We start from the raw sequence: 26,470 nt of genomic DNA on the forward strand, positions 1-26,470 counted from the left end.
TTATCCCCTCTTTTTAGTTCTGTTTGTGCGATCAGCTGTGCAAAGATGACTAAAAAGTGAGGTTAATTACATCCACATTTTATTTCCAGTAATTGAAGAAAACAATATTAGTTATGTCCGAAAAAGACTATGCGCCTCTAAGTGCCGCTTGTGTTCGTGCTCTTCACGATAAACTATACGACAAGCGAAAAACCGCCGCCCTAGAAATAGAAAAGTGAGTAAACACCATATTTGTATACACATTAATTTTATTTGCCTTTTCAGAATGGTGAAGGAGTTTGCCGCAATCAACAACACAAGCCAAATCAAAAGACTATTGAAAGTGTTAGGACAAGATTTCGCTCTTTCTCAAAATCCTCATGCTCGCAAAGGGGGACTCATAGGTTTAGCTGCCACTTCAATTGCCTTGGGAAAGGTAGAGACCAGATTATTACTGTAGCTGTGGCATCATTTGAATACTTCTAGGATACCAGCAGTTACATTGATGAATTAATTAAACCAATTTTGGGGTGTTTATCAGATCAAGATTTAAGAGTGCGCTATTATGCTTGCGAGTCTTTATACAATGTTGTCAAAGTGTCAAGGGGCGCCGTGCTCCCTCATTTTTCAGAGATCTTTAACGCGTTGAGTAAAATTGCCACTGATCCAGACCAACATGTGAAGAATGCGTCTGAATTATTAGATCGATTGTTAAAAGTAAGTTATTTTATAAACCTATGAAAACGCACCACCCAAATGAAATATAATTGGAAAGCCAAAACTTTCAGAAAATCATCATCTGAGAATAAGGAGGTCTGATACCAATATTAATTAAATAGCTGACGCAATAAAATTACACTAGGGAAGAAAATGCAAAAAATTGCCTCCACAACCAATTTTCATAAATTTCTATTAATTCAAGAGCCTTGAATTCGAATATCAACGTTGAACAAATTCAGCAATTTGTATTCTTTGAAAAAACACAGAAAACGAATTTATATAATATTTTCTATCCGCGGTAACTTACAATTTTTCAAATAAATTAAAAAAGTATAATTTGATAAAAATCGTAACATTTTTACTACATTTCAAGATAAATGTTACAATTAACAAATCATAGGTGACGCCGTAGGCACTATCTACTAAAAATATCAAATATAAAGTACAGTCATATGACAGCTTTTTTGAAAGGGAATTTACTTCTGTATTTGACAGCTATACTTTTTTTTTAATTTAAAATATGTATACAGGTGTTCTTAAAAAAATATAGCGATTTTTTTTAAACTTTAGTATTACCAAAATATAGCTAAAAAGGTTACATAAGACGTTCCCTAAGACAATGGCCAGAAATTTAAAATCAAAAAAGTTATAACAGTTGATATGTCGTTTTAGTTCACCCTGTAACTAAAATAATTGATCCAGTTGTGAAAATGTGTCTATTTAAAAATAATTAGCCTAGTTTCATTCTTGGAGGCAAACTTGTGTTTCCTTGTGTGATTGTCTCAGTGAATATTTGATTATTCAAGATACCGAAATATTATAAATTAACTTTGTAGTTCATAGCACAAAATATCTGAAAATTTTTGAGAGAAACTCTGTTTGATTTGTAAAACACGGAATAATGTTTCCGAATTTGAGAGAGAAGTTCGTTTTTTATACAAGTTTTTTAGTAAGTAATTAGATCTAAAACAACAAATTTTACAGGAAAGGAAAATATTTTGAGTATTGAATTTGAGTATTGGATTAACTCCCTTGATATACAGGGTGTTGTTGAAATACACTACCAAACAAAACACGGTAATTGGTGAAGACAAGTAAAAAGGTGTTTTTTTATAGTTAATTTGATTCCTTAAGGCTGCCAGAGACTGTTTAATTTTTGATAGTGTATTTCAAAAACAGCCTGTAGTACTACGTTATAAAAGACCCTCAAAGCAAAGCACTTTACCTTGAAGTTGGAGTGCAAAAGAGTGAATTTAAATTAATGGCAATTAATTTTAAAAATCATGAGACATTTTTAATGCAAATATGATAACAATTTCAAGAAATTCTGTAATGAATCCATTCTGTGGATTCATATGCCTTTAGTGTTAATTTGCGATATACTCGATGACAAAAAGAGTGCTAAGCATTGTTGGAAATTTGACAGAGAGGGGACAAATTTTTTGCTTAATTTAGTAAGGCATAGTAACACGAGATGTTATGAATGTACAAGGTGTTTATAAATGTTTCTAGCATCAAGGTTGACTCTGGAATTCCTGTCGTGCACTACTTTGCCGCTTTGTTTTCATAGTGAATATAACTATCTTGAAAATTATTTATAATGTTACTTACTTCAATGACGTTTCAGTTACGTTTTGTGACCAAGTTTTTGTTTTTCAGGTTTTAAACCACAACTAGAACAGTTTATTTCTCAAAACTTACTTTGCTTCATGTTTGAGGTTACCTACAAATGACAGTTGAAAAATTGAAACCCACATTTGTAAAGAGCGGCAAATTTCTTTGACATTTCTTAGCCACCCTTGATGCTAGAAACATTTATAAACACCTTGTACTGCAAATGCGCGTATGAATCACTCTATGCGGATATACCGAATGTCGTATAACAGTCTACTAGCTTATTTTAAAGAGAACTCCCTATAGATACAGGGTGTTTTTGAAATGCATTTACAAAACAGTTCTGCGCTATTGCAGAAAGAGTATGAAGTATGAAATAGATATTTACATAACAAGTACGGAAAGTGACCAATTTTATACGAAAGCAGAAAGCAAGAAAGGCACTTTCCGACGAGTTATGTGCACTATTTTTCCTACGACCTTTCATCATCAGGAAGAAACCATAAGCCTTGACAATAGTTCATTTCTTATCTATTCTAATTATCATTTTTTACGACCATGAGGTTTTATATGAATAAAAGTGACGTATTCCACATAGTTAGATGATTGATGTTTTCGTACATCAATTTACGAAAGTAAAAGTCACTAGTGTGATATGAATATATCCGCACAGACCTGTCAAAATTGTCTTGTCATAAACGACCTAACCTATTCATTTTTACCATTATGCATGTTGTTTTACAGTGAATCGTCTAGATATTTAAGACAAAAATTCAAGAATTACATTTGTTTTTCAAAATAACTGTCAATTTTGACAGATCTGTGCGGATATATTCATATCATACTAGTGACTTTTACTTTCGTAAATGGATGTACGAAATCATCAACTTTCGGAGTCATTTAACCGTGTGGAAAATGCCAGTTTCAGATGGGGTCGTAGGAAAAACTTTTTTTCTCTTAATAGGCTCAAATTGTGACAAGGAAATACCACATCCTTTTTGTACATGCATTTCAAAAACACCCTGATATTATTGAATTTCAGGATTTTACAGGGTGTGGTTTGCAATCAGTTAATTTTCGGTCACTTTAAAGTAAAATAACTTTTTATTTAATTTGAATTTTACGTGGGTGTTACCTATTTTCGTCTAATGTTTTGGAATAATGTAACATTTTAATTTTAATTTTTACGAATTTACTTTATTTTAAAGTAACCAAAAATGAACTGCCCATGAATCACACGTATACATATTATTTTCTAATTAAAGTGGCGGTTTACATTATTCACAAAGTAACACTACACTGCAGAAATGCAATAATATACCTCTAGGGTGTTCTATTTAAAATAAGCAAGTTGACTCCTACATACATCCAATATAACCAGAGGTATCACGAAAATGTAAATATTTTAATCGATTTGCCTTATCCGTTTACTTGTGTTCTAAAAATTTTAAATTTCCATCATTTGTAGTTTTCTGAGAAAAATGTCGAATAATTTCATTGTGAATCACTATCTAGGAATAGACTTTGCAAGAGGACTTCATTCGTTTCATTTGCAGCGACTTTAGTTGACTTATCTGGCAACGGCAGGCGTTGTAGAATTTTTATTTGTAAACCGATTTCAAAAATTTTAAAAGCAAATTAAATGAGTTTTTATTTACTATAAACTGATGATTTTAAAATTTTTCTAAATGTCTCAGTATCTTTTGGGCGATACTCAACTTTCTTATTTTAAATTGGAACCCATATTTTTTTTTATAATTTGGAAGATATTAATTTTCTTGATTCAGAAATGTGTAATATGTTCTACTTTTACAAGAATATTTTTAAAATTTTATCAAAATTGAGAAAAAATAAGCAATAAAAGTTAATAAAATTTAGGTGCATGGTGTCAAATAAAAGAATGCCGTTATTGTAATGTCAAAAAGCAGCAAATAACAGAAAGGATTGGCATTTTTTTTTTGAAATTATTAATAACAAACGACAATAATAATTACAAATCAGAAAAAACAACTACCTAATTTATTTAAAATACTGTTGAAACGCCATCCCGTTTTTTTTATTGCACAATTGACACCTACGAGAAATGCATTGTGCATTGTAAGGTGTAGCCCCATCTTGTTGAAAGAAATCTTGTTCTTTCTGTTATTTGCTGCTTTTTTACATTACAATTAACGATATTGTGTTATTTGACACCACGCACCTTGATTTTATTAACTTTTACTGCCAAATTTTTTGCAAAAGTAGAACATATTACACATTTCTGAATCAAGAAAATTAATATCTTCCAAATTATGAAAAAAAAACAGTATGTCCTCGGATTCTGTTCACAAGAGGGAAAAATTTTACAAAAAAATGACATAGGAATAACATTTTTTGCTTATTTCAAAACAGATAAATCTACAATTAAAATTTTAAAATTATTAGTTTGTACGGTTAAAATTAATTTTTTCATTATTTTTCTTTATTAAATTTTGTAATCGTATTTAAATAATAGCAGGCTGTGGATTCACAATATCAAATAGTGCGTTAAAGAGTAAAGAAAAATTTACCCAATAATGTGTAAGTATTAAAAAATTGGAAAAAAATGCAATTATATCCTTAACAATAATTGAGAAAATTCGCAACAGTCTTAAGGAATTACGAGTTAGAATTGAACTATGTGCTAAAACAGGTAATGGGTCAGTCAAATAGTGGAAATTGGTTTGAGGAACAAATTTCATTCCTTTGACATTTTTTGCAAAATTAAAAATAAAAGTTTTTCGTTATTTTTTGTTTTTTTCGATTTTAAGAACACAGCTTCATAATATTAAAGTTTTAATTAAAGATTTATTTATTTTAAATTAAGCAAAAAATATTATTTCTTTGTCATTTTTTTGTAAAATGAAAAATAACGTTTTTTTTCCTCTTGTGAACTTAATCCGGGGACATACTGTCTATATGGGTGCCAATTTAAAATAAGAAAGTTAAGTATCGCCCAAGAGATACTAAGACATTAAGAAAAATTTTAAAATCATCAGTTTATAGGGAATTAAAAACCATTTAATTTGATTTTTGAAATCGGTTCATAAATAAAAATTCTACAACACCTGCCGTTTTTAAAAAATCACCCTGTATTATAGATTTTTTCAACTGTTAGAATCTTTTTTCCAAATTGCAGACATACATTGCTTAAGTTAACAGTAATAATTTGTAAAAAAATTAACCTGTAACTTCACTTCTTAAGGATGGTGCGTTTTTTATGGCAACAGTTTATTGGGTAGTTTATTTTGATGATGTTGGTAATTGTTTGTAGGATATTGTAACAGAAAGTACCTGCTTTGACTTGGAAGGTTTTATGCCACTTTTAAGAGAAAGAATTTATACCAAGGCCACTTTTGCAAGACAGTTTGTGATTTCATGGATTTCAGTTTTGGACATGGTACCAGACATTGATTTGTTGTTTTACTTGCCTGAAATTTTAGATGGATTATTTAGGATTTTGGCAGACACAAATTTGGAAGTGAAAAAAATGTGTGAAACTACCCTAAGTGAATTTCTGAGAAACATCAAAAGTGATCCATCCAAAGTTAATTTTCCGGCCATGATCAACATACTTATTAATCATGCCCAAGAGAAAAACGACGACTTAGTTCAAGTAATGAAAAACTTCCAAGTATTATAATTTATTGATTTAATTTTTTCTAGTTTATTGCAATTACGTGGATTAAAGAATTTGTCCAGTTATCGGGTCCAGCAATGTTACCATTTATGTCAGGGATCTTCACTGCAGTCTTACCATGTCTAGCCTATGATACGGACGCACGGAGAAGTATCCTTAATATTCAATTATTTTGCTTTCAATTAACAAAACATTTTTTAATTTTTTAATCAATCTGTTGCTTTCGGAAAAGGTAGTGGGGAAACTATAGCGATAGGAAATATTGTTTATTAAGGACAAGAGGCAAAGTTCATTTAAAAACGGGAATCAGATGGTAATCAACTACCTTTTTTATACCATTCTGCAACGGCCAAAATAAAGTGACACAAGGGTATTTTGATCTGTAAAACAAGTCAACAACTAATTGAACATATAGTTTCAAGACTAAAATAAAATGTCAACGTTAAGTCTACAATAAATAACAGTAATCATAGACATCTTAATCTTTCTAGTAAGGTTACGATATCTCTGGCTTAAATACTTTTATGTTGAAGACACTTTATTTTGGCTTCCACTTGATAATTTTATAGTACAATATGGAGCATGGGATGAAACCTGTAAGCGCTTTGTAATAAGGCCTATAAAAATTTAAAAAAACGAGATTTGAAGAGTTATTTTAGAGAGTAGCATAACGGCGGAGTTTTAAATAGCATTTTTTTCTGGGTTCACAAAAATTTTGAAATTAAGTTCTCAAAAGTAAGCCAAGTTTTTGTCTGATTTTAACTGTTAAGATTGATTTGATAATGTCAAAAATTTCGTGAATCTTGATTATACCACTGTGGTTTATAGAGACGATTAAGGACGTACCTTAAATATTGGGGCTCTTAGAAAAAATAAAAATAAAAGATTTACAGATTTTATACATATCGTCAGCTTAAGTTAAGTCCATTTAATTTTTATTTTAACGAATGTTGAAATTTACATAATTATTTGTCGTCAGGTCTGAAATTTTGGGGAAAAACTGATTGCTTGTTAATTTTAAAATAATCAGAATCTAACGATATACTTTTTGTTTCTCTTTTAATAAAATTCAAAACGCATTTTGTGTCTTAAAATGCCCACAATTTCCTTAGAATTTGTATTTTTTTAATTTTGATTTTTTGTAGATTCTTGGTTGTTTGATTTCCCTCGAATCATATCTGGATTCTTATTGAATTTTTAAGATTTTTCTAAGATTTTTTTATTATAATCTATTTTTTTTAAGTTGTCTTAGTTCGTTAAGATTAACTTTGGATCTCGTGGATACTTTAGATTTGGTGCAATTACAGATTTTTCTTGGATTTTTTTTTCATTTTTTCTTTCTTTCTTTTTCATTCTTAATTTTTTATTTTTATATTTGCTTGAGTCAGTTTAGATTTTTCCTGAATTACTTTGTCTGAATTTTCTTTATATCTTCTGTAAATTCTGTTTAGGATCTCTGTATTTTTTTGAACTTTGTGGATTCACTATGTTTTTCTTCGAGTATTTTTTCAAACTCTTTTTTCTTACATTCTAATTATTAGTTTTTTTTATTTAGATTTTCTTCAAGTGTTTCTTACATTTTCCAGATTTATTCAGATTTTTCTTAGAATCCCCAAGTTCTCTCTTTATATACAAATTCTTGAAATTGTCATTTGGACTTTACAGATTCTCTCTACATATACTTTCTCTCTATTGTCTTTAAATACACCCGACATATTTTTTTATAATAATATTGTATACAGTATGTCTCCGGATTGAGTTCACAAGAGGAAAAAAACGTTATTTTTCATTTTACAAAAAAATTACAAAGGAATATTTTTTGCTTAATTTAAAATAAATAAATTTTTAATTAAAACTTTAATATTATCAAGCTGTGTACTTTCAATCGAAAAAAACAAAAAATAACAAAGAACTTTTTTATTTTTTATTTTGCAAAAAATGTCAAAGGAATGAAATTTGTTTCTTAACTCAAACCAATTTCCACTATTTGATTGACCAATTACCTGTTTTAGCACATAGTTCAATTCTAACTCGTAATTCTTTAAAACTCTTTCGAATTTTCTCAATTATTGTTAAGGATGCAATTGCATTTTTTCCAATTTTTTAATGCTTACACATTATTGGGTAAATTTTTCTTTAATCTTTAACGCATTATTTGATATTGTGAATCCATACCCTGCTATTATTTAAATACGATTACAAAATTTATTAAACAAAAATAATGAAAAAATTAATTTTAAGAGTACAAACTAATAATTTTGAAATTTTAATTGCAGATTTATCTGTTTTGAAATAAGTAAAAAAATGTTATTTCTTTGTCATTTTTTTGTAAAATCAAAAATAAACTTTTTTCTCTCTTGTGAACTCAATCCAAGGACATATTGTATATATTTTTTATAAAGTTCTACCTCCTTTAAATCCACTCCTGTTTTTATATCAACCTAGAGTCAATTTGAATATCGCACAAAAGTTTGTTTATTTTGTTTATTTTCCATCCAAGTTTGACATGACTATTTCTTTGATATAATTTATTAAATATAAAAATTTTATAGCTTTTACTTAGTTGATTTTCAATTTTACATGTAAAATGAATTTTCTGTTATTGTTTGGTAAAATACAGAAACTAAAATTTTCCTCACTAGTGGTTACTTTAAATTTCAATCATTACTGAGTGAAAAAGTTAGAAAAGGATGAGGTAATCTAAATTTTAATACGCGTTCAACTCATAAGTAACCAATCTACAGGTGAATAAAACTCAACTTACCGCACACTTTGAGTAATGTGCTATTAATGGTAAATGAGTGTTACTAACAATTTTTTTTAAGGATTTTGTTTTTTGCCACATCTTTTTGCGGTCTAAATTATTTCAACATTAAAAAATAAATATTTTTACAGAATTCAAAAAGTAGAAGATCTACAAGGTGTTTATAAATGTTTCTGGAATTCCTGCCATGCACTATTTTGCCGCTTTGTTTTCATAGTGAATAAAACTATCCTGAAAATTATTTATGTCAACGACGTTTCAGTTGCAGATTTGTGTCAAAAGTTATCATTTTCAAGTTCTAAATCACAACTAGAACAGTTTTTTTTTCAAAACTTACTTTGCTCTGTGATTGAGGTTAACTACAAATGTCAGTTGAAAAATCTAAACCCACATTTGTAATGAGCGGCAAATTTCTTTGACATTTCATAGCCACTCTTGATGCTAGAAACATTCATAAACACTTTGTATTCGTAATACCTATAAACTTCCTACTAAGTATGCTTTGTGTTGTACAAATGTATAGAGTAATAAAAACAATATTTCCTATCTTTCGCAGTTGTCATCATTTATTTCTTTTTTAACTTTCTTGTATCCTAATTTTTATTTTCCTTAACGCAGTGACAGACATAAAGGAAACCGCTACAGCAGTGAACTTTACACTAATGAAACTGATCGCTGTCCACGGGGAGGAAAAAGGAGTTCGTGTTAACGCTGCTGGTAATTATATCGAAATACTCACACTTGTTAATTACATTTTATTCGTTGTAGGAGAAGAACCTATCAGCAAACTAGACTTGCCATCGGTTGTAGATGTTCTCACACAATACATTATGCATAATTCCATACAAACCAAAGTAGCGGTCTTAAAGTGGATCCACGACTTGTACACCAAATTGCCGGACGAGGTAATTTAAATTTTCTGTTAAAACTTCAAATCGCGATTTTTGGATTGTAGATGGTTAACCATATTGACGTGCTGTTCCCCGCGTTGCAACGCACTTTAGGGGATGAAGCAGACCAGGTGGTACAACAGTGTCTAGTCGTAATAGCAGAAGTAATTTCTTCACCAGTTGGTAAAGGCGGTAGTGATAATCGAAAACTGAACGTAAACGCAGGATCTGAAGCAAACCCATATTACAATAAATTTTTGATAAGTCTACTTCATTCGTTCAGTACAGAAAAGAGGCTTTTGGATGATAGGGGTTCATTTATAATAAGGTAATTTGTTGTCATGCGCCATTTTACATAAATAGTTACTATAATGCATTCACGATCTTTTTAGACCAGAGTAGGCCATGTTTTTTTTTTCTTTTTGTTGGCTACAATGACTGACAGAGGTAGTTTTTTTACTGTCACATCTGACATGTGTCTTTCATGCATGCTAGTTTGCCACTTTTCTGATACCGGAAAAATCGTGTGTTTCCTTTTAATCGTGGAAGTAACAGTTTAAAGGCATTATCTTCAAAATGTTGCAATAAAATGATTAAAGTGATTTCGTTTTCGAACAAAATTTGCCTTTAAAAAGTGCTTCTTGCAGTTTTGAAAAGATCGGCCTGATTTAAGACTGGAACAAGTAATCTGAGGTGTTACAAATATATTCTTTGTAAGGTACAAAGTCCCGTAGACGTTTGTTTTCAAAATATTTTTAGGTGCGGCGTGCAACCGTTTCCAAAGTTCTGGACACCAAAGATGAAAACTTTTGGCTGACAAGCGACAACAATTAGAATTTTATGCCGAGAGAACAACGCTTTTAAAAATTATTAAGTCTAGGAGTTACAAACACAGAGAAGTGAACGATCACAAGACTTTATGCAAACAAAAACAAATCAAATTCTAAATTGCTGCACTTTTTAGTTAACGAAATTCGCCAAAGTTTCCTTTTAGTGTGAGATTCCATAACATAAAACCCTGGGTCAAATGCTAATTCGATCAAATAAACTTTTTTAAGGTTTTATGACTAGAATCAAGACCTGGCAGAAGTGCTTTTTGAGAGTGGTAAACTTTTCGCCAGTGGAATGTACCAGCAGTAATGTCTTCCATTATGATTAATATTGCATTTGTTGAAAAATAATTTCAAAATTTTATATAAAAATTCAATAAAATTGTCGAGTTCTGAATGTTCGGTTCAAACTGGCAACAGAGGAAAGGTTTCAGACACAATTCATAACCAAAAAAAGGTGACAACTCGAATCGACAGAACGAATGTCAATCATTTTCAGGAAACTTTAGTTCACAAGGGTTGACTACCAACCAAGTTACTAGATTTCCATGGCTTGCCGCGGTCTAAAAAGATCGTGAATGCATATATACTCTTCTCCATGACAATTGGGACTTTTCTTGCCATTTTTCACCGCGATTTTTAGTTGCCTTGGTAACTTCCTCATTCCATGTTCTGCTGACCTGACTTTCCTCTGCATCTCTAGTCGTGTTTCGTATGTTTTTCTTGTTTCTTTCTTCGTCTATTCTTTTGATGTCTCTGCACCAGTTTAGAGATTTTTGTAATGCGTAAGTTTTAGTGATTCTTTAATAAACCAGAACTAGTCCCAGGCTAAAATAATTTGAAGCTAATTTTAAAACTTTGTTAAAAATCAATGTTTAGTTGAAATTTCAAAAAAAACTTCAGGAAGCAATGTTATTATATAACATTTTCTTAAAAACAATGGATTTTGTGGCAAGTATGTATCCTCGTTGAAATTTGAAACATTCAAAAACAGTTGTTTTTGGTTTCACTCCGCTTTGATTTCTTTCAGGATTCCTTTTTTTCCCAAAAAATACGTTTTGTTGGACAATCTCTTCGCCGCTATTTTTCTTGCAATTAATTTTCCATTTTGGTCTGTTGTTAAGCCAAGAAACTTTAATTTTTTAGTTACTCTAAACTTATGTTAATTAATTTGAATTTTGACATAAACAGACGTTTATTTTGGTTTATCCGCTAACGGTATAAAAATTTTAATCCACAAGCTAAATAAAAATTGTATTTTGCTGTTTTAAAACCATGGCTCATTTCGACTCTTTAATGGAATCTTGCATGATTTTTGAACTTTTGGATGAATTTTTGACAATTTTTAGCTTGTTTGAAACAAACAAACACCGTCGCCAGAGTCACTGCACATGCACACCTGATATTGTAGAAGGTTTTTTACGCTAATAAAATTTTTATTGGTAGCTGTCAGTTCTGACGTTTCTCGAATGTGAACTTTGAATCACTAGTTTTGGGGCTTAGGGTGATCAAAATTGAATAAAAGTTTGTATTACACGCGCGTCTAATATGAATATTTAACTTGCAGTCATTAAAACGCGCGGGCCTTCGGCTCTTGCGTTTTAAAGTGACTGCTTGTTAAACATTCATTTTAGACGCTTGTATAATAAATAACTATTACAGTTGAGTTATTTTTTAAAACTTTTGAGATCCTATTTTAGCCGCAGTTGAGTTTGATGTGAAATTCTTTTGGGTAAATCCAACGATGTGTATTTTTCATTCAGTAAAAAACCTGTGGCTAAAACAGTGTGATATCCTGTTATCCCAAAATAGTTGAAGAAAATTTGAACAAAGTAGAACAAAATATTGTTTTTTTTAATTTCCTATAAAAATGACAAAGTGGATTTATTGAGTTTTGAAAATAACTCCTTAGTTATAATACCTATTTATCGTAGTTTTGTCTTTCTTCGACTCATTTTCGTGTTTATCTAGCTTTAGGGCGTTTTCATAGATGAACTTGTTTAAACTTTTGGTTGAGTGCAATGACAAAAATTATAGCTCTCAGCTGTTCGGTTTCTTTTTTTTGTGACTTAGGGTGAATCTAGGTTGTGTTCAGGCAGTGTCGAACAAACCACAGACAACCAAACATTCTTTTTGATGTGATTAAATTTCGCAAACTGGTTCTTTGAGCCGGATTCTATCAATTTCATCCATCTTATTTTAATCGCATCCTTATCGAGCTAATCAACCAGTATAAATTGATCAATTTAGGTGATTCTTCATTAGTACAATGGCGTCTCTGATTTTTTGTATTTTCCGGTACCCAACTTCGTCAAACTTACTACTTTTCTGGCTATTTTATCTTCTGGTCTAGAACGAGTGTAAAGAGAAGTGGGCTTAGTTTGTAACCTTGAACAGTTTGGAATCTTTCTGAAAACGTCTCATTTGTACGTAGTTTGTCGTGCTCTTAGACGGAATTTGTAAAGTCCATTTGAATAAATTTGGCCGCTTGCTTTAACACAGAACGCTATGGACCAAAATTGTCAGTTTGACATATTCAAGTGGCAAAAAAGCAGAGTTGGTGAACCTGGGCTGACCTTGGTGAAATGTATTCGTCGAAAATTATTATTCGTTTATTGTTTTTGCGATAGAAATATCTATGATTTGTTGGAGTAAGGATTGATGATACGCTGAGGAAAAACAATTTTCCTAAAATCCGAAAATTACCAATCTATAAGACAGGAGAACTTTTTAAACCCACTTGAATCTTTGAAAGTGACAATTTCGGGCATAGAGTACTGCGTGAGAGGTAGCGGCCAAATTTATTCAAATGGACTTTATGTCTATGATGGTTGAATTTTGGTTTACGAAACGCCCCGACTTCTTGGTCTAGATTTATTCAAGAGGTATTAGAAGGGTTGTGTGACTTTGTTTACTTTTACTTAGATGACATTTTAATTTTTAGTAAAAGCAAACATGAACATATTCAATATATAGAAACAGTTTTTAAACGCTTAGATGATCATGGGTTGCTTAGATTTAGATAAGTGTATTTTTGGGAAAACAGAAATTGATTTTCTTGGCCACCATGTTTCAAAAGATGGAATTTCACCTCAATCTGAAAAAATTAAAGCTATTGTAGATTATCCAATTCCACAAACTCAAAAACAATTAAGAAATTTTTTAGGTCTTATTCCATATTATCACAAGTTTATTCCCGAATGTGCAAATATTTTAAAACCAATTCATAATTTAGTTCTTCCTGGTAAAGCCACAACACAACCTGTTCATTTAAATGATAGTCAAGTTCAAATATTTAATGAAGCTAAAAATGCACTTGCAAAAGTAACATATTTAGCTCACCCAAGAAATAATTCGAAAATTTCAATTGCATGTGATTCCTCCTCAACTTGCATTGCAGGTGTTTTACAACAATTTTATAAAGGACATTGGGAGCCTTTAGCTTTTTACATTAAATCACTTTCTAGTACGGAACAAAAATATAGTGTTTTTTCGAGAGAATTATTAGCAATTTACTTTAGTATTAAAAAATTTAGATATTGAACCGAAGGTCTAAAGTTTACTATTTTTACAGATCATAAACCTTTATGTAGTGCTATTAAAAAATCATCTGAAAATTATTTACCTCGTGATTTCAGACATTTAGAATATATTTCTGTTTTTACAACTGATATTCAACATATTAAAGGAGAAACTAACATTCCCGCAGATGTACTAACAAGAACTTGCCTCTTTAATGACTCAATAAACATTGATTTTAAAGAAATAGCACTTGCTCAAAATAACGATGATGAACTTAAAACTTTGTTAGAATCCCCAAATTTTGATTTTGTTCAAATAATTGGTTAAGACCATACATTCCTCAACAGTTTAGATTTTTAATTTTTGATAATATTCATAGTTTAGCTCATCCAGGCAAGAGATCTTCTCAACTTTTAATTTGTAGGCGATATCTTTGGTCAAGCATGCAAAACGATATAAAAAAATGGGTTAAATCTTGTGATAACTGTCAAAGAAGTAAAATAACAAAACATTCATTGTTACCATTTCAAACTATTAGAGAACCAGATTGTAGATTTCAACAAATTCATTTAGATATTGTTCAACTTCCTTTTTGTGACGGTTATCAATATGTTTTGTCTATTATAGATAGACTATCAAGGTGGCCAGAAGCAATTCCACTTAAAATTGCGAATGCTGAATCTGTTATATCAGCAATTTCAAATTCTTCGATTTCACGATATGGAGTTCCAAAAATAATTACTACAGAACAATATTTTTATCGCGTATTTGGGAAAACTTTCTTAATTCATTAGGTGTTAAACATATTAAAAGTAGTATTCAACATCCTCAAAGTCAGGGAATTATTGAAAGGTGGCATAGAACTCTTAAACAAGCAATCAGGTCTTGTGGCATTTCTTTTTGGATTAAAAAGCTTCCATGGATTTTGTTAAGTTTAAGATCTTCAATTAATCACCAAATGCAAGTTTCCCCTTCAGAAATTTTATATGGATCTGGCTTGAGACTAACATCAGATTTTTTTGAAACTCATAATTTTAATAGTTATGATAAAAAAAATTATGGGGAGGACAAAATATTTTTACACAAATGCACATTGGAATCCTCGAGCTTATATTAACAAAGATTTATATTCTTGTAATCATGTCTTTGTGAGGAATGATTCAAAGTCTATAGGTTTAAAACAAAATTATTTTGGTCCTTTTAAGGTTTTAAAACGTTATAAGAAATATTTTATTTTAGAAGATTGGGGTTGATGGTATAGTTTCTTTAGATAGAATGAAACCAGTTTATACTATATAAAACTACAAAACAAAACACATGATAAAAGTAATCGAATAGTACACCTTCTAATACTTCTCGAATGTTTCCATTGTTTTCTCTTGTTAATGTTGTTGTTCAGTTAGAAAATTTTATAAAAATCACGTTAGATTGAAAAGAAAGGTGGTTTTTGTAGCTGAAATACACGTTCTTCTTTCATTAACCGCAGATATGATTCTGTTTCAAATATTAACAGTTTATGTGTCTTTTAGCTTTTCCACCTAATAAGCAACAAAAATGTTCAAAAAAATTTTTTGATTTTTTTAAAGGGGGGGCAAATGTAATAGATTTAGTTAACTTTGAAATATTACCATAGTTACTTTCACTTTTGTCAATAGATTTTCCAAACAAAAGCTAACGTTTTGCGCCCTTTTAAATCTTTGACTATTACAGTACTCTGTTTTGCTCCCCTTCTTTTGAATGTATTCCCTTATATCATTGCTGTTTATTTTGTGGAATTTTTTTTCTAAGTCTATACATAAACATGGGTACATCAAATTAGTAACTTAAGTAATCTTTCACTTTTCTATTCAATGGATGCTGATTCTCAATTCTTAACTACTTTAAAATACGACAATTTTACCTCAATTTACTTTATTTTATTGGTTCATCTTTTAGCATATCGTTTAAAATTTTGTCAGGTCAGAGACTGTTCCTTGTTTGATCTTCTATAGCCTTTTCAGAATTATTTGTTTCGTTTGCTTCTTGCGTTTCTCTGACTATTTTTGTCGTATTGACTTGTTTCTTCTCTGACATCTTTACCTTCTAGCAAATCATTTCTCTCCAAATTCTTTTCCTTCTCAAATTAATATCTGGCTTGCGCTGCTTTTCAGATTGATTTAGTGGCGCACCTACAAGAGATTCACTGTTTATACGACTTTTGGGGCTCGAAATACATAATTTTACAGAAAGCAAAACCAACAGACTTTGGATAAAACCTTGTATTAATAATATAATACAAGGTTAATAGATATAAATCTATTGTAGTATAATGGCAGTTTGTTTTCTAAAAAAATCTTATTATCTCGGTCTGTAACGGAGTTTTTGGGCAATTTTAATGTAAAGTGCCACTATACTATTGTGTAACAAATATCTATTGTCGATTTAAAGGCCTTGACTTTACATTGCGATACATTTCTTCACAAGGAAATTATTTATTGAATTATTGAATTTTCGTTTCTGCTGTTAACTTCTTTGCTTAGTTTGTTGTCTTTATGTATGAAGTGGGCATTTCCTATTCAAAGTTCATTTTCTAGGCAAAGCTTTACTACATTTTTGTAGTTTTTCTCTTAATTCCCTTCAATTCCTTCGTTTCTGTTTCCGAATCTTTTATTTAACAATGAGTCCCCTATAATAATTACAACACTAAATTTGTGTTGATAATTTTGATAATCAATCTTGTTGCAGGCAACTTTGTGTGTTACTTAACGCTGAGGACATATACCGAAACTTAGCGGTAATTTTACTTAACGAGCCAAATTTAAATTTTGCCAGGCAAATGGTGGAACATCTCAACATGATCCTGTTAACATCATCGGAATTGTTTGATATGAGAAACCGCTTGAAGGAGCTCAATACTAAGGTTTGTTGCACATTAACACAATTACGTAATGAATGAATGCTTTTTTAGGAAAGTTGCTCATTATTTTGTTGTTTATATGAAACGTGGTCATATAATCCAGTTGCTACAGTCGCCTTATGTCTATTGACTCAGAGTTACGGGCACGTATGTGACTTAATTAAATTATTGTATCCTTTTAAAGTGATTTTTTACATAAACTTTTATTTGTTGTTATTGTTGAACATTTCCTTAACGATGTTTGCAGTGGACAATTGGAAGTTACCGTGGATTTTCTTATGGAAATCGATAAACTTGTTCAACTTATTGAATCTCCAATTTTTGCATGTAAGTTCTACAAGTGTTTATAAATGTTTCTAGCATCAAGAGTGGCTATGAAATGTTAAAGAAATTTGCCGCTCATTACAAATGTGAGTTTCAATTTTTCAACTGACATTTGCAGTTGACCTCAAACATGGAGTAAAGTAAGTTTTGAGAAATAAAGTGTGTTAGTTGTGGTTTAAAACCTGAAAATGAAAAAACTTTGACACAAAATCTTAACTGAAACGTCATTGACGTAAGTAACATTATAAAAAATATCAAGATAGTTATATTCACTATGAAAACAAAGCGGCAAAATAGTGCATGACAGGAATACCAGAGCCACCTTTGATGCTAGAAACATTTATGAACACCTTGTACAAGCAAGGTTCCTAAATTAGCAGGTTTGCTCGTTACTAAGGCTGAAACTCCACCCCCTTTTGGTTGCTAAGGACGTACGACCATAAATGACGTCACAAGAAAGTTCTGTCAATTGTTTTACGGTGTAAAAGCATTGTTGATCGCCATTGTTGTTCTTGTAGAAACATCAAAGTGTTAAATATTGCTGTTTTAAATAATAATAGCTATGAACAAATTCAAACGGAATTTAAAAGAGCTTTCCGATGACGTATTCGCGCCAGTTCAAGAGGCCTGCTTCTATTGGCTGAAAATTTTGTAGCAAACCTGTTAATTTTAGTAACCTTGTTGTACAAGGTGTTTATAAATGTATCTAGCATTAAGGGTGGCTATGAAATGTCAAAGAAATTTGCCGCTCATTATAAATGTGAGTTTAGATTTTTCAACTGACATTTGTAGTTGACCTCAATCCTATTCTGTGCCTCAATCATAAAGCAAAGTAAGTTTTGAGAAGAAAACTGTTCTAATTGTGGTTTAAAACCTGAAAATCAAAAATTTGGACACAAAACAAACCGTAACTGAAACGTCGTTGACGTAAGTAACATTATAAATGATTTTCAAATCAAAACAAAGCGGCAAAGTAGTGCACGGCAAGAATTCCAGAGCCACCTTCGATGTTAGAACCATTTATAAACACTTGTTACTTCATTCTTTACTTTACTTACTCAATTAAAAAAAGATTTAAGGTTAGAATTACTACAAGTTCCATGTGATAAAAACCTTATACAAGCATTATATGGCTTACTAATGTTATTGCCACAAACTGATGCCTTTCAAACTTTAAGAACAAGACTAAGTTGTATTCCTAGCTTACATCTTCATAGTGACGAAAAGTTTGTACTATTTTTTTTATGTCCTCAAAGTTTATATCTCAAGTTTCAGGGGTACAGTGCAAGTAAACGCAAGGTCAACCCACAAGCAAAATATAGACTTTAGTAAGTTACTGCAACATTTTATTGAAGTACAAGACAAATATAAAGAGTATAAAAAGAATTCACGCTTAAAGGATATTACTTATGCGGACAAGGAACTCGGCAACTTGGAAATATAGCAATTTATGATTTAAAGTATTATTGAAAAAATATTTAAACACATTCCTTTTGAGCCACGTTCTGGTCACTGCTAGGCTAGTACTCTAAAACGTTGCATAAAACCAAATTTTATAAATACGCGCATTTATATTTAACTTTAAGAATAAATAAAAAGTTAGTGCCAAAACTCTTTACTTCACTCTTCACCACCTCCTTGTTTTTTCGCAACTCCTTCTTTTTGTTTCTTGTTTTTTTTGCTTGCTTGTTCAACATCGATTGGTGCAGGTTTGACGAATGGAATTTCGTCTTGATATTCCTCTGGCAGATAGTTCTTTAGAATTTGAGGCACTTTAATGCCAGTTTCAGTTTGATGGGCTTCCAAAATCGCACAAATTACTCTTGTGGTTGCACACATTGTAGCATTCAACATGTGGACGTAATTCGTAGCAGCATTCATTTTTTTTGTTTGGCCATATCTCACCAAGAGCCTCCTCGCTTGATAGTCTAAACAATTACTGCAAGATACTAGTTCTCTAAATGCTCCAGATGCTGGGAACCACGCTTCTAGATCGAGTTTTTTAGCAGCGGCGTTATTCAATGCCCCAGACACAATATTCACTATACGATATGGAATTTCCAACGCTTGACAGAATTCTTCAGCGTTGTTAATCATTTCGTCCATCATCTCCCAGGATTTGTTGTCAAAAGGAGAAGTTAAGACAAACTGTTCTACTTTTTCGAATTGGTGGACACGGAAGATCCCGCGGGTGTCTCGGCCATGAGATCCAACTTCTTGTCGGAAACAAGTGGATAGACCGGCGTATTTAATTGGTAATGAATTCTCCGAGAGCCATTCATCCCTATGGAATGCAGCGATTGGTTGTTCCGAGGTCGCAATAAGGTATTTCTCTTCGACTTCCTTTTCTTCGGCTTTTTCGCTGCCTTTTCCTATCACTTTGTAGAGTTCTTCGTCGAATTGCGACAATTGGGCTACTTCTTGCATGATCTAAAAATAAAAATTCTCTATTAGTAAGTTAAGAATTTAAAGGCGGATTAAGCTGGATTGAGGATTTGAGCGCATAAGAAAATATGCTGCCCAAAAAAAATAGATTCACACTAATATATTAAGATTCTTCTTAGCTTCTCATTGGAGTCTCTTGATGGTTTCTCAGTTGTTTGAATTTTTATTTTTGATTTAATTCGATTTTTTTTTAAATTCTGTACCGATTTTTTTTATATACAGGGTCCGGCAACACTTGTGTCCACCCCCAAAATCGTCTTTAATTTTAAAGATAAAATTTTGAAAATTTGCATACGCTCACAGTTGACAAAGCTCTAGAAGCTGACGCAAAAATTTGTTTTTTATCGCCAATAGTTTTGGCGTCGCGACGCCTTAAAAATGTAATTTTTATTTAATTGTAAGGGTTTGTGATATCAACCCCTAATTTAATTTTTTTTGAATATAAATGTGTTAAAAATATCTCAGTTGTTATTTTAGATTCAATGCAAATTGTCTTCAAAATTTGAGAAAAAAATGCTGTTTTATCAAGTTAGTTTTCAATTTTATTACGTCAAAGTTGGGAACTACGTTTACACCCATCTGTCAGCATCTTGTGTCACAAATGACATCTATCCTTTGGCTCGCTTTAGATTGTAACAAAAGTCTTAATTGGTGAAATTGTCACTTTGTGGATGTAAATTAACGATTTCTGGTGTCCACAAAGTGCAACATGCCCGTGTTAATCAAAATTAACCTTTATAAGAGTGAATGAAGTGACTTGTGAAATTTTGGTGTAAACGTAGTTTGCCGCTGCGCTGTCAGAATTTTGAAAACTAACTTGATAAAACAGCGTTTTTTTCGCAAATTTTAAACACTATTTGCATTAGATTTAAAATAAAAACTCAGATATTTGTATCACTGCTATGTTGAAAAAAAAAATGAATTCGCGAATATTTCCGCAAAAACTCAAAAGTCGCTAAAAATTATACTTATTAGGCGTCGCGACGCCAACCAAACCGTGATAAAAAACAAATTTTTGCGTCAGCTTCTAGAGCTTTGTCAACTATGAGCGTATGCAAATTTTCAAAATTGTAACTTTAAAATTAAAGACGATTTTGGGGGTGGACACAAGTGTTGCCGGACCCTGTATAATTTAGATAAAGAAACAAAAGTATCCAAAAAATTATGTAAAAAATCGAAAGAACGAATGCCAAGAATCCAACTAGAGAATCAAACGAATCAAAAGATAGAATCCAAAGATTATATTTGAAAGAAGCACCTAAAGATTGCAATGAAAGAATATGAAGAATTAATGTAAAAACACAAACAACCCAAGAATCCCAAGAATAGAAATAAAGAATCGAATAAAAGAACCGCAAAACAGAATACAAAGAGAGCATAAAACATCTAAAGAATCAGAAAAATGTATTTAAAGAAAACATCTAGGGAATCCAAAAGAATGAGTTTGAAAAATGCAATAAATGAATTCTAAGAATCCAAAGAAAAAATCAAAATAATCTAACGAAATCATTTTAAGAAAAATGTGAGAGAACTGAAACAAAAAAGAAAAGTTAAAACATAAATTTCAAGAATACAAATAAAAAATGAAGAGATTGATTAGAATCCAAAGAAAGAATTGAAAAAATTCAAACACAAAGAAATAAAAGTTCAAAGAATAAAAAAAAGGGAAAAAGCCGAGTCAATAAAAACAAATTGGAAATTATTTATTGTTCTTTTTATTCGTTGTACATTTGGTTTGTTTTTCACGTGTATGATCTTGACGACTGGGCTAAATTTGACTTTTTTCCGATTCTCTAGATTTTGTTTTTTTTTCTCCTATTTTCCTCAGATTTCTCGAGTGTTAATCCAAATTAATTTTAGACCCCATCTGATTTTACTAAATTCTCCGAATTTCTTTAACTTCTGTCTGCAGATTCTTCAGATTGAATTCTTGGAAATTACTTATTTTTACATTTTATATTCATGAATTTTTTTCTATAAAATTTTTAGAATTTCTTTAGTTTTTATAATATTTTTAAATTTTATTTTCTCTCAATGTGCTTTACACTTTAGATTCTTTAATGTTTATGGATTTGTCTAGACTGTGTAAATTTTTAATGTATTGAATTTTCTTTCAATTCTGCTTGGAGCATTTATTTCGATTCTTATAAGATTTTCAGCATTTTTTTTAATTGCTGTTTAGATTAACTTTAGATTCTCTGTAATTTCTGTATATCATATTGATTGTCTTTAGATTCGGTTCAATTCTTCATAGATGCTTTAGATTTTCTTCAATTTTTCACAAAATTTTGGACTTTGGACTGGGTTTTTTATAATCCTTTTAAAACCCTCTTGATTTTCTTAGAATTTTCTAAAATTATTTTTTTTAAGTATTCTCTTTAGACTTTTTCTTAGATTGTCCAAGTTCTCTTCAGTTTTTTTCTATTTGACAATCCCTGGACTTCATTTAAATTTTATTTGTAAATTCTCCTTATACTTTTTCTATAATTCTCCCTTATTCTGTTTTTAGATTTTCTTTAAATTTTCGATTTTTATTGTTTCCAGTTAAAACGGTATTATTTAAAAAAAAAGGGTAGAGTTGTGCAGGATCCTGCTTGGAAAGTAATTTATACAGGGTGATTTTTGTAGAATTTTTATTTATGAACCGATTTCAAAAATTTAAAAAAACAAATTAAATGGTTTTTAATTTACTATACACTCATGATTTTAAAATTTTTCTAAATGTCTTAGTATCTTTAGGGCGATATTCAACTTTCTTATTTTAAATTGACACCCATATTTTTTTGTCATAATTTGGAAGATATTAATTTTCTTGATTTAGAAATGTGTAGTATGTTCTACTTTTAACAAAAAATATTATCAAAAATGAAAAAAAAATAGGCAATAAAAGTTAATAAAATCTGCTGTCAAATAACACAATACCATTATCGTAATGTCAAAAAGCAGCAAATAACAGAAAGGATTGGCAATCTTTTTTGAAATTATTGATAACAAAAGACAATAATAATTACAAATCTGAAAAAACATCTACCTAATTTAATTAAAATACTGTTGAAACGCCATCCCGTTTTTTTTCATTGCACAATTGACACCATGCACCTAGATTTTATTAACTTTTATTGCCTATTTTTTTCAATTTTAATAATTTTTTTAAAAGTATTTTTTTATTTTTTGTAAAATTAGAACATATTACACATTTCTGAATCAAGAAAATTAATATCTTCCAAATTATGCAAAAAAATGGTGCCAATTCAAAATAAGAAAGTTGAATATCGCCCAAAAGATACTAAGACATTTAGAAAAATTCTAAAATCATCAGTTTATAGTAAATTAAAATCCATTTAATTTGTTTTTTTTTAATTTTTGAAATCGGTTCATAAATAAAAATTCTACAACGCCTGCCGTTTTTTAAAAATCACCCTGTATGTATCCAAAGAAGTCACGAGTCTACTATAAAATTTAACATTCCAACATTCCTTTTCAACAGATAAGCATAAAAACGCGTTTGTTATGATTGTTATTTAAAAGGCCAGCTTGACTTACCTATTTGCATAAGCCTAACAAGTATCAAGGAAAACGTAACTTTATTTATTCAAAACTAGTGACTTAAAAGCCATATCACTGTAAAATATTAGACAAAAATTTAATATTTGTATTGTCGCCTAAGCGGGAACATAAGCTATCTCATTTTTTTGGCAATGCAATTAGTCTTTTTTTAAAGATTGATTGTTTTTTAAATTTTAGCTTAAGATTTTATCTATTTAGAAATACAAAAGATTAGTAAATTCCACCCGCAAATTCAATTTAAAAAAGTTTCTAAATATTTCTCAAACTGAGAGAGCCGAGGTTGCCGCTAGACTAGTATCAACTAATTTCTGATCATCATACCTCTTTCCTCATGAAAAATGGGGTGTATAGAGGCTTATAACCCTTCTTATGCAGCATCCTTAGAGAAAGTTGAATGAGAGCATGCTCAAGAAATAGTGCAGGTCCAGTTAAGAAATAACCACGTCCACCAGATATTGTTGCCCCCCTTTCAGTATCAACACCATCAATCATATGAATTAAATCTACATGGGAATATTTCTTCTTAAATTCACAATCTCCAAAAGTCCTCTCCACTTTATTTTGGTCTTCATCATCACTGATGACAACAGATTCATGTAGCAAATTGCCTATTTCTTTTAGAGCTGTTGTTCTTTCTTTCTCAACTCTAACCAATTCAGCGTCATTCTTGGAAGTTTCTTCATCAATCAGAAGACGAACCTGCAATTACAACAATGTTATAGACTCAAGTTTAAAAGTAGTAATAAAACTTGATGGTTGAAATTGGAAAATCCATAGGAAATGTTTATTTTTCCCTCTTGACTTACTTTTTTAATCTGATTCACTGTTAATGGCTTGAGAAGTTCCCCAGTTAAATTTTCTATTTGAGACACCACTGTCTCAGGTACAGCTTCATTTACATCACCTTGTGGCTCCTTCTTTTTCATTTTTTCGCCAATTTCTTTACTGCAAACATTCTTAAACTTATTCAGATTGTCGGCTTTATGTCTTAGCTGTCTCCATGTGCTGTCGGCTTCGACAACTTTATCCACCAAAGTCACATCTTTGAATCGTTTCTTCTGACTTTCGCGAATTTTGTCGGGATTTCCGCCTTTATCCGTACGGAACAAATCCAAATCCAACACCATTTTGTACACGTTCTATTAATGATGCAATCTGTTATTTTGTTACCGTGCGGTTTGGTCAACACGGAAGTCACGAAACACGTCTTCTTATTGCAGGTTAGAATCACATTGACAGTTGACGTTTGACGTGTCAGCAGTGATACCATCGTTCTCCCCAAAAGTTACTAAATATAATAATTTATTTTTCTTGTAGGCGCTAAATTTAAAATACAGCTCTTGCAACATGTCAGACAAGAACTTTTGTCGATTTCGAACTGATTGTCTGATCGGACTAGCTTCGTTACAGTAAAGTGCATGTTATCATTGAGTATAAAAATTTTAATACTCAAGGTTGTTATCTTTGCATTTTGGTAGCGATAATTGTTCTAAAAGGTCGTTAATTTCGCAGCAAAAAAGGAAAAATTCTGGACTGGGAGTGATAAAAGGTAATTTCTTAGATAGAATTGTTTCCCAAATTCTGAATGTGAGGCCCGTTTTGCTCCATCTGCGGTGCTATTCACTAATGTTTCGGAAATTATTTCGTGCGGATTTCTGCTGTTTTCTTGCAATTCAGCCGTTGAATCTTGATAAAAATTGATAGTTTTGTAGATGTCGAGCTCTTCTTTGCGAATTCAAGCCAGAAAACATCAAAAATTAGCGAAAAATCGTCGATTTGCATCGAAATATGCGGATTTTTTTTAAGACTTTTGATGATTTCGTGCAGATTTCTGCCGTTTTCTTGCAATTCAGCCGTTGAATCTTGACAAAAATTGATGGTTTTGTAAATTTCGAGCTCTTCTTTGCGAATTCAAGCCAGAAAACGGCTAAAATCAGAGAAATCGTCGTTTTGCATCGAAATAAGCGGATTTCTCTAAGACTTTTGATGATTTCGTGAAGATTTCCGCTGTTTTCTTGCAATTCAGCTGTTAAATCTTGATAAAAAGTGATGGTTTTGTAGATGTCGAGCTCTTCTTTGCGAATTCAAGCCAGAAAACGGCGAGAATCAGCGAGAAATCTTGGTTTTGCATCGAAATAAGCGGATTTCTCTAAGAATTTTGATGATTTCGTGCAGATTTCTGCTGTTTCTTGCAATTCAGCCGTTGAATCTTGATAAAAATTAATGTTTTTGTAGATTTCGAGCTCTTCTTTGCGAATTCAAGCCAGAAAACGGCGAAAATCAGCGAGAAATAGTCGTTTTGCATCGAAATAAGCGGATTTCTTTCAGAAACTTGATGATTTCGTGCAGATTTCTGGTGTTTTTTGCAACTCAACCGTCGAATCTTGATAAAAATTAATGGTTTTGTAGATTTCGAGCTCTTCTTTGCGAATTCAAGCGAGAAAACGGCGAAAATCAGCGAGAAATCGTCGTTTTGGATCGATATAAGCGGATTTCTTTTAGAAACTTGATGATTTCTGCTGTTTTCTTGCATTCAGCTGTTGAATCTTGATAAAAATTGATGGTTTCGTAGATTTCGAGCTCTTCTTTGCAAATTCAAGCCAGAGAACGGCGAAAATCAGCGAGAAATCGTCGTTTTGCATCGAAATAAGCGGATTTCTTTCAGAAACTTGATTTCGTGCAGATTTCTGCTGTTTCTTGCAATTCAACCGTCGAATCTTGATAAAAATTAATGGTTTTGTAGATTTCGAGCTCTTCTTTGCGAATTCAAGCGAGAAAACGGCGAAAATCAGCGAGAAATCGTCGTTTTGCATCGAAATAAGCGGATTTCTTTCAGAAACTTGATGATTTCGTGCAGATTTCTGCTGTTTCTTGCAATTCAACCGTCGAATCTTGATAAAAATTAATGGTTTTGTAGATTTCGAGCTCTTCTTTGCGAATTCAAGCGAGAAAACGGCGAAAATCAGCGAGAAATCGTCGTTTTGGATCGATATAAGCGGATTTCTTTTAGAAACTTGATGATTTCTGCTGTTTTCTTGCATTCAGCTGTTGAATCTTGATAAAAATTGATGGTTTCGTAGATTTCGAGCTCTTCTTTGCAAATTCAAGCCAGAGAACTGCGAAAATCAGCGAGAAATCGTCGTTTTGCATCGAAATAAGCGGATTTCTTTCAGAAACTTGATGATTTCGTGAAGATTTCTGCTGTTTTCTTGCAATTAAGCCGTTAAATCTTGATAACAATTTATGGTTTTGTAGATTTCG

The 26,470-nt window shown here is 31.2% G+C and overlaps 2 protein-coding genes across 5 annotated transcripts; one reads left to right on the forward strand and one right to left on the reverse strand.

Annotated features, from left to right (window-relative positions):
* LOC148180203 (protein VAC14 homolog) lies at positions 1-18,808 on the forward strand. Of its 4 annotated transcripts, XM_088034797.1 has the most exons (13): positions 1-214; positions 265-415; positions 466-696; positions 5,606-5,947; positions 5,998-6,121; positions 9,354-9,452; positions 9,504-9,640; positions 9,691-9,953; positions 16,702-16,876; positions 16,925-17,043; positions 17,121-17,200; positions 18,270-18,423; positions 18,473-18,808. In XM_088034797.1, exons 1-13 carry the CDS (start codon positions 114-116, stop codon positions 18,639-18,641), a joined length of 2,145 nt encoding a protein of 714 aa, XP_087890923.1. In that variant the 5' UTR covers positions 1-113; the 3' UTR covers positions 18,642-18,808. The 4 variants fall into 4 exon arrangements, with proteins under 4 accessions (XP_087890923.1, XP_087890911.1, XP_087890915.1 ...); XM_088034785.1 differs by having other exon boundaries at positions 9,354-9,640; XM_088034789.1 differs by having other exon boundaries at positions 9,360-9,640.
* Positions 18,522-24,478, reverse strand: SerRS (Seryl-tRNA synthetase). The gene is made up of 3 exons (XM_088034818.1): positions 24,016-24,478; positions 23,531-23,908; positions 18,522-19,627 (listed from the first exon to the last, which is right to left on the reverse strand). Exons 1-3 carry the CDS (start codon positions 24,334-24,336, stop codon positions 18,818-18,820), a joined length of 1,509 nt encoding a protein of 502 aa, XP_087890944.1. The 5' UTR covers positions 24,337-24,478; the 3' UTR covers positions 18,522-18,817.
* Positions 24,479-26,470: the final 1,992 nt, after the last annotated feature.

The sequence above is a fragment of the Gnatocerus cornutus genome, chromosome 1 (assembly GCF_029298725.1).
Source record: "Gnatocerus cornutus isolate USDA-ARS CGAHR chromosome 1, icGnaCorn1.1, whole genome shotgun sequence".
NCBI lineage: Eukaryota > Metazoa > Arthropoda > Insecta > Coleoptera > Tenebrionidae > Gnatocerus > Gnatocerus cornutus.